At 41.9% G+C, this 15,681-nt stretch overlaps 1 protein-coding gene across 1 annotated transcript in view; it reads right to left on the reverse strand.

The window, feature by feature from the left end:
* CPS1 (carbamoyl-phosphate synthase 1, mitochondrial) overlaps positions 1–15,681 on the reverse strand; it is a gene marked incomplete at its 5' end in the record, with an annotated part of 60,984 nt that overhangs the window by 852 nt on the left and 44,451 nt on the right. Inside the window, 7 exons of the mRNA XM_009079838.1 lie at positions 527–656; positions 1,209–1,321; positions 2,184–2,243; positions 7,542–7,640; positions 10,515–10,589; positions 13,274–13,444; positions 14,459–14,548. Of these exons, the coding sequence (XP_009078086.1) occupies positions 527–656; positions 1,209–1,321; positions 2,184–2,243; positions 7,542–7,640; positions 10,515–10,589; positions 13,274–13,444; positions 14,459–14,548 (738 nt within the window). The remainder of the gene's footprint in view (positions 1–526; positions 657–1,208; positions 1,322–2,183; positions 2,244–7,541; positions 7,641–10,514; positions 10,590–13,273; positions 13,445–14,458; positions 14,549–15,681) is intronic.

The following is a 15,681-nucleotide window of genomic DNA, read 5'->3' on the forward strand; positions in this document are numbered from 1 at the left end:
TCTTCCCCATCAGTATGTGAAAAGGGTTTGTCAGGAGCTACAAACACATAATGACTGGCAACTGGGGACTATAACAGGACAGGAAGCAATTCCACTTGGATGGCACTTTGGAACTGGATTGCCACAAGGATCATTCAAGAAAGCCCAGCTACATCCTGCTGTAAGGTTTAAGGACTGTACTGGAAAAACATCCCACTAAAAAGCTGCTCCCATGCATAATTTAAACATGTTACAGGCAATCCTGTCCAAGATGCTTGCTCTGAAGTGAGAGCAGCAACAACTTCAGCTGCAGTACAGGACTCCGGATTTTCTGTTTTGATTGAGTTTTTTGTTTTTACTTGGAGCATGTCATTTTGTAGAGTAGCAAAAAGCAAATACATTCAAACCAATGTGCTGTCATGATTTTCAGACACATTGTTTATCACAGATAATGAGGGTCCAAACAGACTGGAATCTATGGTCACAAGTGTTTGCAAACTCTGAAGGCTCTTATGACTAAGAGGACAAAGAACAACATGGGAAGTACCTGGAAGTTAGTGAGCAGAGCAATCCCACTGTCAATAGCCATCCTCCGAATCACATAATTATCATGGACAAACTTGGTGTTGCTGTTGGGAAGGTTAATCACCAAATCTATTTTCCCATCCCTTACCAACCTGAAGAGACAAGGCACAAGACAGTATCACACAATGTCCTGCTTAATAAAAACCTCTGATGAATAGCACAGGCACACAGGTAAACAGCAATGAAAAGGTTCATTTGAGTTTAGTCTTCACCCCAAGAAACAAGGGTTAAGGGGTTAAGGCACTAAGCTGCAACTCAGGAATTTGGGCTTTACTTCTGTTCTAATCAGATATGCAAAGCAATATTCAGCCTTCATACAGCTCAGCACAACTCTGCTAAAGGCATGACTGACTGTCATTAAAGGCTGAATATTCAGATTTCATGTATCCTTGCATGAAAATGTAACATGGAGCAATACATCCAAGCCATATTAAGTAGGACTGTTCAATGAGATGTTCATTAATTAAGCTGAAACCTCTCTGCTGTGGCAATTCCAGACAGAATCAGATAGACCAAAACTTTTGGATTGAATCCAAAGCCCCATTAAATCCCTATCATTGATCTCAGCAAGACCAGCAATTTGCCCCTTGTATTTGTTGTCCTGGATGTTAACACAAATTTGACAAGGTGGGTGTTACTCTTACCTCCTGACTGAGGGGAGGCTTGGACTCTGGCTTTCCTGTGATGGCCATGCCACAGGATTTGCTGGGATACCATTAGCATTGAGCCAGTCTGAGGTTGCTTCTGTGGCATAAATCTGAAAAAAAAAGAGGTTATTTACTGTATTCCTCATAATATCAAAACTTTCCATTTAACTCACGTGGGTCTGACCCAACATACAGCCTGGTTGTCAGAGCTGATTTTGAAGTCTTCTCCATACAGGGAGACACACACAGAACAGAATGACTTTCCCAACTTCTGTTACCTGTGATTTCCTGATGGATGATAGTCAATGAATAGTAGTAACACATCCAGAAGCAGTGAAATGGTTTAGGAAAACCTAAATCTCTCAGACTTTCAATAGGGCTTAAGTTCAGTCACTTACAATTTTTTTTGCCATTTTTTTTTATGCCTAGCACTAAGCTTTGAAAGGCAGAGCTGTACAAGCTCTCTCCAGTCTTCTGTGGCTGTGGTGTTATTTGCCTGTCCATAGAAACCTGGATGCCAAACAATGCAGAAGAGTTACAAGGGGGATGTAAACACAAAGTTAGTATGTCTGCAGCTTGTGAATATCACTGAAAACATAGCACTACAAAGATCTCCATACAAAAGACTTTCCCTTCCTCATCTCCTGCCACTCATGGCATCCTGTTGACACTTTTACTTCCCGGAGAACTTGGAGGAGTTTGTAATGTCCATCCTGGCTGCAGGCTGATAGCAGAGCCAGGGCTGCTCCTGCCCTCACAACAGTCCCCTATGTTCAACTAAATGATCATGAAAACTTTTAGTTGGGTGATACCTGCTGACTTTATGGATCACTTGGCTAAAAATTCCCGTTGTACACTGAAAATAAAGTTTTTTCCCCTCTATCTCTAAAGAAACTCCAACTTTCCTGTATCAGGCTGAGGACATTTCAGATTTTGAAAGCTCTCTGGCTTTAAATAACTGAAACCACCTACCTTGAAGCCTCTCTCATGCAGTAGCTCTGCTACACTGAGGAATCTGGGGCGGAAGGACTTCTGAAAAAGGAAAGATTTTTAGATACAGCATCAAAGCTAGGATTTATAAACAGTGCTTTTCTGGGCAACACAAAGCTCCTCCAGACTGTGCTAAGAGGCAAATAAACATTTCTGAGCTGAGAGTGAGTGTGTGTGTGTGTGTGTGTGTGTGTGTGTGTGCACAGAAATTTCTGCCTGTGCATACACAGTGCCATTCCCAAGACAACTGCCTGCATCCTGAACCCAAGTCACTCTCAGCTAAGACATATTTCGATACAACACCAGAGTAAGTGCTCCCATACTAAGTTCAACTACAACCACAGAATATTTACTACTGCATATTAAATATCTGGGCAATTGCTTCCTCAAATACACCAACTAGAGTCTCCTCTGCTCTTAACTAAGCATCTTTTCAACTGTTGCTCAAACATTCAGCTTTCTCTTCTGGCAGGTAACATATATGGGCTGGCTTTGGGCTGCCTTTGGGTGCTCTACATTCACATGAATAAGAGCCTGTGTATGTGTGAGTTCATTTCTAACTCCCATGGGCATATGGAAATAGAAAACACAAAACCACTCAGGAGACTGGGACACTGTATTCCCATGAGGACTTGCATGCCTAGATACTTAGGACACCTCTGAAAGACTCTCTCATAATGCATACTCAGAACCAACATAATCTAGAAAGATAAGACCACCTCCTGTAGACATCTGCACTTGAACAAGCCATTTTAGATTTACAGGTGAGTGAAAATTTGATGACAGCATAAGTATCATTGGGATGTTGAAGGTACAGCAGTGCAAAGATCACACACAACACATGTCCTCACTGCCAAGGCAAGTCAAACCTTGCTTTTAGCCTTAGCCTGGTCTGGCCATTTGCAAGTAAGGTTATTGCAGGCTCCCTTGTCCCTGCTGGAGCTACTGATAACTTAACCTTTATGGGCAAGAGAGCAATATTGTGAAGGGCGTATGATTTCCTATGGAGAAAAGGAGTAAACAGGGTGTTTTTCCAAGCACTCTGGAAAGAACCTCATTCTGAAAGCCATCTCCTTCTGTACATTAGCTGGAAAATATAAATATACAATGTGACAGGGTTGGCAGCTTCCCAGTCAGAGAGAACGGTTCTGCCTTCTGGTCAGGGGGTTGGCTTTCACAACAGTATTATAAACTTCTATCAAACATGTACTGAACACTTGTGACACATAAAACAGCCTCTCCATGAAAAGAAATTACAGCTGTCAGCTTGTATCGCAGCAGCCTCAGATTTAGAGGCTGGCTGAAATAACCTGTGTAAGAAACCATTAGTTACTAAAGGTGAAAAGTACAAGCAGATTTATTTAGTGGAAGATATTTATTGTAGGAGAATTGTATTCTCTTTCCTTTATCGGAAAAGTTCCATTTCTTATAACCTCTCCCTCATGTTTGCCAGCAAGCCCAGCTATCTGTAAAGGGCTACATCCTCAGCTCATTCAGTACATCTACACCAGTTCTCACTGAGATCCGGCTCAAAATGCAGCCAGCTCATCTCCTGTGATAATCTTGAATTCTGTATCCAAATCCACTGCAGAGGATGCAAAGATTCTGGTACTTAAGGAACCAAGGCAGAAGGTTACCTTGAAACAACAGACTTGAAGGGCTGGGATTTAAAAATAAAGTACTCTATCAATGCTTTCCTCATGTTGTGGTCAGCAGCACAGATGTAAGACAGATGCACTCCATCCCAGAGATATCACTGAATAGCCCAATCAGGAAAGGAAAAAAAAAGAGCTTTTCAATTCCTCTTGCATAAAATATAAATTATTTAATGGTGAACTCAGAGTTTCAGCATCACTGATTTCTCCAGATTGGGGAAAGAAAAGAGGTCAGATTATCAGATGATTCATTTGTCTAGCAAGGGAGCTGAACTTCATCCACCCTGGGAGAGCATCAGGCCTCTAAAATCCTGGGGATCCTCAACCTGTGTGCTGTCAGCAAGTGCTCACAACTGCAGGACTGCCCAGCAGGCTCATGGTCCTGGCTGGCTGCCCATCCAGGTGTGTTGTGCTGTCCCCAGATGTCAAGGAGCACTTGCCTGCCTGACCTTGGGAATGATTACTTGGTTATCCACACCTCTGCATGGCACTAGTAGGATTGTCACTGGAACTTCAACCTGTAGCACATCAGCCTGGAAGCCCCTCAGCAAGGCTGGCTTCATTGCCTGGTTGTACTGGGACCAGTTTGGACTGCAGATCACGACATAGCCATGTGACTCTTGATTTGCAAAACACCCCAGAATTAAACATTTGCAAGGAAACCAAGATCTCCCTCTCCTGTTAATTACATCCCTTTGACTTTCACCTTCAGCAAAGCAGCCTCCTCTCACCTCAACATGATTAATAGCAATGGCATAAAGGTGCAGCATAGCAAACAACCAAAATAGGAGCCTAGATAGTTTTGGGGGAAGCAGAAATCAAGACCATTCAGTTTCTTATTTCTCTCTCTGCAAGGGCTAAAATTCCAGTCTACAAATCAGACAAAGCTGCTAGTCATGGAGCACTGAAGCCTCTCAAAGTGGGGTGTACTTTGAGTTCATCATCCACTGCAGATGAACTATAGCACCTGCCTCAGAGACAACAAGGAGGATTTTGTACATACTCCTGGCAAGGATCAGGCCCAACAGCACCAGAACCCAAGAGCCTGCAGAAACCACCCTGTGGTTTGAAAACTAGAGGCCTCTGCCCAGGGAAGGATCTCCACCCTGTCACCCCCACAGGACTGACATTTAAACATTCAGTGATGGTGGACTGGGGCCACCAGGCATCTGTCCTTCTGAGCCTGTATTTCCCCTCTGAAGATACACCAACCACTTTGCCTGTTTGGGTGAGATGATCTCATGTTTGTGATTAAATGAGAGCAGTGCTGCTGGTGCTCACAGCCTGCCTGATGCCTCACTCCTTGTTCCTGTTGTTTCCACAGCGAGGGGCTCCCCTTCCCTCCAGCCAAATACTCAGGGAAGACCACTCATAGTCTGTATGTCAGGTCTAGGTCAGCATTTCAACCTTCCCTTCTCACCAGGGTCTATTTCCCCTCTGTTTCAAAGCAGGCCGTTGAAAAACAGGTAGGTGACAAACTCCAGAGTGGGGAGGGAGCAATATGTGGTCCTCAGCATTAACTTTACGCTTCTTGATTTGGAGTTTAATTATATAAGAAATATGCAGAGGTGCAGAGAGACCTTTAAGCGATTGATCTGTTGTTTTCAAGTTTCTTTTTGCGAGAAAATGAACTGTAAACTACTCATTAAAAAGGACAGAATCTTGTTACTCTTAAAAGGTTTGGGGAGTTGAGCTTATGGCATTGTTTTATCTTTTGTTTTTCCCTTCTTTTTTCTTTAACATCTTTGTACAAAGAACATTTGGATCAGTTGAACAGCTACTGACACAGAACCTACACAAATGCTTTCTATAGCTAAAATTACTCTTTGCTGCCTCTTCCTCTTTAGCTGCTATCAGGAAAATAGGCTTATATTTTAAACACTGGGCTCTTTCCTGTTTTCTTCTCCTGACTTTGCTTTTCTCCTGTTTTAAATGCTGCTTTTAAATCTGTGATGATTAGATATACAGTGGAGAAACAGTACTTACTGCCCAGAGTTCTATACTGAACATTTAAACTTTATCTAGGTAGCAGGCAAAGACTTTTCTGCTAATTTGAGGTAATTTAGAGCAACAGCTTCCATCCACAGATGTGTATATGCACACATTTAAGGACTCAGAAGTAATCTGTGTCAGAAGTCATGCTCCTTTCTAGACACTTTTCACACACTTCTTTCATATCCTCTGCTGGTACAAACAGCCAAAAACATTTTTCACACCCCAGCTGTCTGACAGGAAAATTCATCTATTCTCTGTTTTTGTTTAATCTGCTTTATGCAATCACATAGGGCATAAGCTTATTACAAGCACACCGAGAAAATGGCAGGACGCAATTAGTTGGTTTTACAGGGCCCAAGAATGTTCTAATTGCAGTAGAAATGTCTGAATTTTTGAGGAATGTACACACATCCCAAAGTTTACAAGTGTGTCTGACTCCAGCACCTCCTGCAGTTGGTAACTATTCCTTGATGAAGAACCAAGGCTTTTTGCTTTTCTGCCCAGCTCCCTCTTGATCCCGAAACACACATCCTCCTTACTGATCCAGGCCTGTGAATGGGGCAGGGCTGTTCCTAAGGCAAACCCATCAGGAACTCCATCATGTAAAGGGTCTTAAGCAGAAGCCATTGCACTGGAGAACATTCCCATAATGACATCATTTAAACTTTGTGTTACATAGAGCAACTTTCAGGTATGATGACAGCAAGAGATGAAACCCTAAAGTCCAAGCTCTAGTCTGGCATGGAATCACTGGACATGCAGAGTAGGTGTCTGAGAGACTCCCTAATTGGAGAGAGCTCTGGCAAGGTAGAGAAACCAGAAACATCACACCACAAATGTGGCATTGGCTCTTTTTTTCTGAGCTACTTACTCCTCACTGACAGGAGCTGCAGGGTAGGGAACAATACTGACTGCGCAGCATCATCAAACTGGGAAAGGAATGATGGCAGAAAAGTGGGCTGCAGGATGAAGGCTGTTGTCCTTTAACCCCTCCTGGCCTCACTGCACTCAAATATATTGCCATTATGACTTCTATGAGAAGAGTAATGTGACAGTGCCATACCTCATGGCCTGACAGTGTTACACCAACAACTAGTTCACAACACCTCAACAACATCATGTTTTCTGCACTGTCAGTGATGCCACAGCTCTGCCTGGAATGAAATATGTGCACTATGGGGAAAGCTTATCTGGTCCAGCTTTGCAGCACAGAAACTGTCTCACTGTTTGGGGAGTTGAAGGGGAACTGGTTTCAAAGGGGCAAGAGGCAATGTACAGATGAAGGGGTTTATGACTGGAAAGTAGCATTTCCAGGGCTCCCATTTGGCAGTGAGCATGGAATGGGCCTTGGGTTCCAGCTGGAATGTTTCTCTGAACTTGCTGTCTAAGGGCTTTGCTCCCCACAGGAAACTCTCTGATCTCAGGCCTCTGCTTGCAGCCATCCCCAGGGGTTTGCCCCCAGCAAACTTCTGCAGCTCCCAGTAGAAACTATCAAGAGGCAGAGGGAAAACCAACCAGGCCAGTCCTATTGAATCCAGTAAAGATCTCTCCATGGCATTTGTTGTCACTGTCTTACTGCAGTTCAAATGAATCATAGAGAAACACATTTACGCCACATTCATGAAAGCAAGGCAAGAGTTACTGAATTCCTCTGTGCCAGTCCTTCTCAGCTTTGGATTTTAGGACTCACCTGGATTCCAACCAAAATTCCCTTCTTAGGAAATGTAAACCCTGTGGCAAGCATAGCCTTCTGGAAGGCAGAGTACACATCCTCCCCAAAGCATGCAACCTGGGGAAAGGCACAAAGAAGGCAGAGTGAGGGGAAACACCAAAACCAACCCAAAAACATTGCTTTAAAACAGGAATGAAGTTTTTAAACAGGCTCGTTTGATTCTGCGTGAAGAAGTCAGACTGCTTTTGCATGGAGCCTGCAGGCACAGGGAGGGAGGGAATAAATCAGAAAATCATTGCAGACAAATCTCGTAATTTTAATGAAGCAATAACGAAGGAATAAGCAATGCTTTAGTTTTGAACAGCACACTGAGGAGTAACAACAATTGATTCTGCTGAGTTATTGAAATGCTGTACACAGCCTCTGCTCCAGTGTTTGGGAGTGCACTGCAAGTTGTGTAACATTATATAAGGCTTAAACACCAGTGAGGGTTCTGCATGCAGACACGTTCCTCTGTGTGTGCCGTAAACTGGGGTGAGGCAGTGCTCTAATGTGCTTCTGGCATTTCTTGGGAAGGAAAACCATGGCAGATAAAGATACTTTCCCATTAAAAGCTAAGTAAAATTTTAGTATTTACTTAAGTATTTACCACAAGTAAGCAATCACAGCAAGTTATAATAATTTATTTTAGATGAAATAAAACTTGAGGAAGAAACCAGTAAGAATCATTCAGCATTTCTCCAGCATTCAGAACTGGCTGTGGAGCTCTGTTGCTCACAGACTGCCATATGGTAACAATCTTTTGAAAGACTTACACCATATTCCTTACCAAAATTTGGGATTCTGGTGACAAAAAGAAGACAGCATGAGCTTTTGCAAAAGCTAAAAATGTGAAAAAAAGCAACCAACCAACCCTCACTTTTTCTGGCCAGGTCCACACTTGTTGAAAAACAGTCAAAACCAGAAACTGTCACAGATTTTTCCTCTTTGAAACAACAAATCTACTGACATATACAGATGGGATAAGGGGACTGATTGAGAATTGCTCTCTCATTTTCCTCTAATGGTCCTTCCCATCCAGGAGTGAGCCCTCACATTCATGGTCTCACTGTTACCATGGTGAGCAGAAACCAGTATTTCATGAAAGAACAACAAATGATGATTTGCCAGATCTTCTGAAGGAAAAAACCCACAACTAAACAAGTATCTCGGCTTTCCTCTTAAAAACTCATCCCTAAGTGTTTAGTCTGTTCTATTCCATGTATATCCTGGACATTATAAGGTGATGGGCATCCCCCTTGTAGACTTAGACCAGGGGTTTGCAGCCTGCCAGGAGAGGTTTATCATTATGCCATGGTCAAAACAGCCACAATGCTCAGAGGGATCCCCAGCATTGTGTCTTCTCCTGTTGTGGGAACAACAGATTTCAGCAAAATACACCTCTGCCAGACAGATGTGACAAATTCAAGCCCAGATCAAGCCATGCGTGTGAAAAATGTCTTTGAGGAATAATTGAGCACTTTACTTTACCCAAAGCAAGTTATTATCCTTACTTCACTCATAAGAAAGACTTTCATAACTGTCACACTTTATGGCATTTGTGAATATGGATCTTTCCAACTCATAAAAGTTAATAATCCCTCCTTTATGACCATGGTAATCTCTAACTCTGTATAAAGCAGAGAAAAATGATTCTTGTCCTTAGTTACATTTTTATTCTGTTTTGGGGGGAGGGTGGGGAGGTTTATCTGTGTATTCAATTTTATTCTGAAAATAAGGATGTCAGAGAAGTCACTTGACTTTTTTTCTGCCCATTAACCACACTGAAAGGAAATCTGCTGCAATAATGATTTCCCACACATTATGAAGAACAAAATAAAGTAATTCTGGAAAGATGTAGGAGAACTAAGGCTGTTCTTCCCTTGTATCTAGGTAGAGTGCTTTTTCATATTAAATGGTAAGTATTTCCTAATGAAAACAGCTCCTGTAGACATACCCAAGCTTGTATCCAATGGAGCAGTCCGAGCTGTGCCAACTGCACAGATATGGTAGAGCAGACTTAAGCCTAAACTAATTGCCTCAGTATTTAATCACTTCCCAAGTGGGGCATTCTAGCTCAGAATAAGTTTCTTGCTGCTGCAACTCTTTCTAGAAGTAACAGAGCAAGGAGGTTTAAAGATCACTTGGGTGTATCAATGGAGGCCTTTGATAGCTCAGCAATAACTCATAAAGAAACCTTTTGTTCTACATGAGTTAGTATCTCTTCAGATGATGTAGATGGAAAGCTGCACCCCTGAGGGTGAGGGTGCTGAGACTAGGCAGGAAGATGAACAGCCCTGTGCCCTTGTAGTATGCCATGTGAACACCAGACAGACATTCCAGAAGCACCTCCCAGCCTGGCTGGTGAAACTGTGGGCGAGGCTGCCCAGTCTCCCCCTCATCCTACAGCAAATACTGCAGCAGCCATCACATTTTATTCACTCTTTCTTGCCTTTTGCACCTTGGGACGTGCCTTGATGGTTACCAGGCAACAAGAAAATACCTCACATATTTGTTGCCTTTAAGTAAGCAGCACGTTCCAAGACCAATGGCTCATGGCCTGGAGTCTCGATGCTGCTATTCTGGCACGTGTCCATGGGGGCTTTGGAAGCTGTAAGCACTTGTCTGTCCAGGAGCAGATGATTCATAAAACAGACTGACACAGTGAGAGCCTCCCAGAATCCGACTGCTCTCAGACAAACTCATTTTAGGCTGTCACACCAACCAGGTCCAACTCAGGGAGCTGACATGCAGGTAAAGAGGGACATCCAGTGGCTGAATAATCTGAGTTTTCCCAGGACATTGTGCTTTTTACAGCTAAGAAAGATGTTTCCAATTTTCTGAAGAAGCTACAGATGCCATCATGATTCAGGCAGTAATAAGATCACTTTCAAAGATTCATGGTGTTAAAAGTCAACTTGCTTGAAAAGAAAAGGCAAATCTAAAAGATACCTCCCCAGTAGAGGCCATTTCACATCGGAGAACAGGGTCAGCATCTCTCATTCGGGACCAGGAAAACATTGGGGCCTGGTGAAGGAAAGAGGAAGGAGGAAGAAAGAAAAAAAAAATTAATGGATCATTTAACAAAATATAAAAATTCCATTCATGAATTTATCCAGAAAAAAAAAAAAAAGCAGTGGTCAAGGCTGACAAGCAAAGAAGTACTTGGCAAATTAGATCCCCCAGTATTGTGGTGACAGACTGGAACAAACAAACATGTGTTTCACCAATATATCAATCTTGCAACCAATAAATCAACTCTTACAGTCCTGCTCACATTCCAGTGGTCAATTTTCCATCAGTAGCATCAGTATCATTTTAAGGACACATTTTAAAACAGAAAGGTTGTGAAGCATCTAATTCATGGAATAAGGAAAGATGCTATCTGAATCCAGTTGCTTATCCTGGGAACACTTTTCTCCATGAAATTTTTCATCCACAGAAACAAATCTATTCCACAAGAAGGCACACTTATGGTGTGAACAAGAAGAAACTTTGCAAAAGACTTTCATATTTTCCCTCTCCTGCCCAAAACACACATGTAATTTTCTTCTAATCTTTGATATGAAAATATTAAACCCTCCTGGGCATTATCTGAGGACCTATGTGATTGCATTCTCTGAGTTCTCATGTCTAATTTGACCTTAAAATAACTAATGGGGGACGGGAGGAAAAGAAACTGTTAAAGAGCCAATGAACACATGTGAGAAACACGGAACAAGTTTCCTGCTAAGGAATTATTTTCTACAGGGTTTCTCCACGCCTTAAAATACTAACAGCACTGACATAAGACAGTATCCTTATTGCTTAAAAGAGAATCTGTTTTCAAATCCAAAGACACAATTCTGTTCTTGGAAGTCTCCAAGGGCAATACTGCAGACATGACAGCTGCTGTTTCATGACACCTAACAATAACCAGTCACAACGTGACCACAGAAATTTGAAAGGCTTCTCAAAAAATGTCATGTGCCTTTGTGACTTTTAGATCAGTTTAGTTTCTACTGCAAGCAAAGAGAAAATTTTTGCAGTGGCCACTCTACAGTCTCAAGCTGAGACATGGCAGTTAAGGTGAATTATTTTAATGCATCTATTGTCTTGAAAGGTAATAAGCAGCAAAGGTTTCCACCAGCTCCCTAACTTTTGTCTGCCACAAACATGAAAATGCATCAGCAGGAGCACACTCTGGTCTGCAACTAATCCAATTTAAAACTTAGTCAGTCTAGTCATGCTCCATCCAGGATTCAGTCTTGGTCAGGCCTTGATACTTGAGTGAGTCTGCAAGCAAACATGGCAAGGCAGCATTTCAGTCACCAGCTAAAAAAGTGGAACTCCAGTACATAAAGGAGCAGCTATGTTGGGAAAGATAAAAAGGGTTTTATATCCTCTTTTAAGAACTGCTGGAGGAGTAAGATCCCATCTCCATGTAAATATCCCTAGCAATAAATTATAAAAGGATGGAAAATATGATGCATGAATAACAACAAACAGGTTAAACTGGAATATCCTTCCAAGTTTAGCACTTCCAAAGGCATTAGCAGGTTTTTATATTTGTCAAATCCACACAGAACACAAGGAGCATAAAAGGCTTTGTAGGGAAGTTTTCAATAATATAGTTGGGTTTTCCTCCCTGTAGCTAGCATTCCCAGGAGAGACAAAACCCTTGACAGTTTAGCTAACAGCAATGCAGAAGTCCAAGGTCTAAATGGTAGAAATTTTAAAAAATAAATAAGACTCACAAAAGTAAAAAAGAAGTCTCAAGTTTGAATATCAGATCCTGCCTGTCTGAGGCACCAAAATAAAATGTAAAGCCACTTGTAGACTGATTTGATTGACAATAACCTGAGCTGGCTTGGGCCACAGATTTGGCTTGTGTATAAATAGGTCTGAACATTTTATTAGTAGAAAGATATTAGGTGTTTTCTGCCTCCTCAGTTTTCATTTGATATGGAAGCTATTAAAGCTTGAAAGTTTCGGTATACACAATTCTCATTATCCCTTGGATTTTCTGCACTGCTGTTCTAGATTTTTACGATTAGGAACTTCAATTAGGTTTTTTTCTTCCACTAAGCATTCAAAAATATCTGCAGTACACTTTAGTAGCTTGGCTGCTATAAAAGCTTAGTAATTATGAAAAGTAAAATCTTGGCCCCACTGAAATCAAAGCACCCAAGACTTTCACCCCCATTTTAACTGGTGGTGTATATACAGGGGATTCCATGCATTTAGCAGCCCATATGCCAAATGCTGAAGATGAAATCTGGGAGCCACTCATAACACAAAGGTGTCCACATGTATATCAGATAGTATTATGAGATAGCCTGAACTTCAGCGTTTGATTCTGCAAGTGCAAATTTATTCTGCAGTTCATACACATAGAATCATAGAATCATCACATCATCAAGGTAGGACAAGATCTCTAAGATCATCAAGTCCAACTATCAACCTGCGACTCCGCTGTACCATGAATTCAGAGGAGATCAGAAGTAAAAAATAAAGGAAGATGAATTTTGTTAATAATCACTGGGTAATTTTCCTTAGATTTTTCTCTAAAATTTCCAAGTACATTATCTGACAGAAACTACAAAAGGTCAATTTAGCCTTTGGTCAATGAGTAAATTGTTCCCTCTGGACATTAAAGTACTCATTGCCTATTGACACCCTCTGTGCTGGCTCTGCGGTGGGTTTTTTTGGTGTTCTTTTGGAAACCATACCTTAACCCCAACATATTTGGATGAAATAATGGGACGTTCCATTGTGGGGAGGGATGATTCATCAATCTCTTTTCCAATCATCACTTTAGTGGCCACATCAATGAAGTCCACACCCAGAGTCTTCGATACAAAGGGGAAGGAGCGTGAAGCGCGCAAGTTGCACTCTATCACCTGTTGGGATTACAGAAGGGAAGTACAAGGGTCAGGCAGTGTTAATGTGCCAGAGGCATGGAAACATACACACAGGTATTAGGTACAACCTCTAGAAGCCCACCCTGTTCTTTTGCCATGGTAATGGCACTTCATGAACGACCAGGCAACCCTTGCTGACTTCCCTTACACACATGTAGAAGTCATTCAGTGACCCAAGAAAGGGTAAATTAAGACGGAATGGAGAAGGGGTGATTATCCAGGGAAAAGGCAAAACACAGCTGAGGTAAAGCAAGAAATGAGAAACTCCATTCTGTTCCTCAGTGGAGTTTCTGAATAACTATGTGAAACAGAAAAGGAAGGTGACGAACAGTAAGTACATTTTACTCAACTAGAATCCCAAACAGGATCTTTCACCTATAATGCATCTCTTCTGTTCCAAGTCAGGTTTTCTTCCCATTCTCTGCTTCCTCAGCCATACTCTGTTCACATTCCTCTAACCTCCTTCCATAACCAATAGGAGGCCAAATGTTACCCAAAAAGGGTCAGACATCCACTGTACTTCTGTTACTGATAGCTACTAGGACTATTTAGATAACCATCTTAATGACCTATATTAAAGGCTTAAACACCTACACTGTTTGTCTTTCCAACCCTTTGGGAGGCTATATTTAATATCAAAATAGCTAAAGCTGAGAGAAGAGATCAGAGATCTAGAAGCAATGATAGGATGAGCAACAGGTCTCAGAGCATTCCATCCTATTCAAAGCTGATGATTTTGGGAAGGACAGCAGCCCACACTGAAACAAAGCTGGTGCTGACAGACAAGGCAAACAGACTTGCTTAACCCTCAATATGAAGGCAGGGGAGGATACTCTCTCGCACACAAGCAGGGAGAGCTGTGTGATTGGGGTGGCACAGGTGAGGCCACAGCACCAGACAAGTTAGTTGGCACAGCTGCTACTGCCACAGAGTTTCCATGGCCATGCACCTAAGCAGATCCTGACTTCGTCGCACAGCCACAAGAGCTCTTACCAGCACATTGTTGCCTTGCACCAAGAACTGGATGTTAAACGGACCAGAGATGGCAAAGGCATTTGCAATCTTTTTTGTAGCAGCTTTTATCTATAGGAACAAAGAAATACAGTGAAAATGTGTGTATATAGAATAAATAAGTCCTACAAGATAGACAGCATCATGGCAATAAATCACCTCATGTGTGTTCCTTTAAATGTCATCTCTCTCTGCCCTGTTTTCACTCTGCAACCTCCTTTTGGCAATAGCATTATTTCGGAAGCAAACATGTTTAATTTCCCTGGTAACCTAGAGCTTGAAGTGCCATTTGAGGGCAGAAGTAAAAATCAGCTTCGTGTGTGTGTGAGAAATCAGGGGGGAGAAGGAGAAAGAGAGAGAATCAAAGTCTTGCCCTGTAGCAATTCCTACACTGCACACTGGAGCCTTTATACCTTTCTTTGTGACATCATGAATAATGTTTTGTCATTTGAGGAAAAACTACTCAGCTTTATAAGTGTCCTAAAAGTCTTTCCCCAATATGCCTATCTCAATCCAGAGTAGTGGGAGGTGCCTCAGCAGATACACTCTGGAACAAACTGGGAGGAAAGTTATCTTTTCCAGGTTTGTCAGTACAAGCATTTGAATGGCTTTGCTCCCGGAGATGGCTATTTGCAGAAACAGGGCCTTGGACATTCTTGGAAATGGAGCTGGAGTACAGGCCATTGCATTATAGCTCTTGTTAACTTCCAAACAAACCCTTAACAGGATGGCATCACAGCAGATGGCACATTTTATTTTAAAAATGCATTTTGACAACTAACTGTATCACTAAGTTTATTCTTGAAATGGGAAAAGTCAGGATTAGGTGAGGTTCATTCATTCCAATATTACTCTTGGAAAAAGAGGCAGCTAGAAAGTCATACACCTGATATAATCATTTAAGGATTGTGAGAGAAAAGGCAGTGGAAAGTGAACCATGGCATATGTATGAATTAGCTAATCTGCTTGTCCTGGGTTGCAGTGTAGGGGGTAGTTTATTCTTGAAATGGGAAAAGTCAGGATTAGGTGAGGTTCATTCATTCCAATATTACTCTTGGAAAAAGAGGCAGCTAGAAAGTCATACACCTGATATAATCATTTAAGGATTGTGAGAGAAAAGGCAGTGGAAAGTGAACCATGGCATATGTATGAATTAGCTAATCTGCTTGTCCTGGGTTGCAGTGTAGGGGGTATCCATGCCATGG

Source organism: Acanthisitta chloris, unplaced genomic scaffold (genome assembly GCF_000695815.1).
Source record: "Acanthisitta chloris isolate BGI_N310 unplaced genomic scaffold, ASM69581v1 scaffold18688, whole genome shotgun sequence".
Classification (NCBI taxonomy): domain Eukaryota; kingdom Metazoa; phylum Chordata; class Aves; order Passeriformes; family Acanthisittidae; genus Acanthisitta; species Acanthisitta chloris.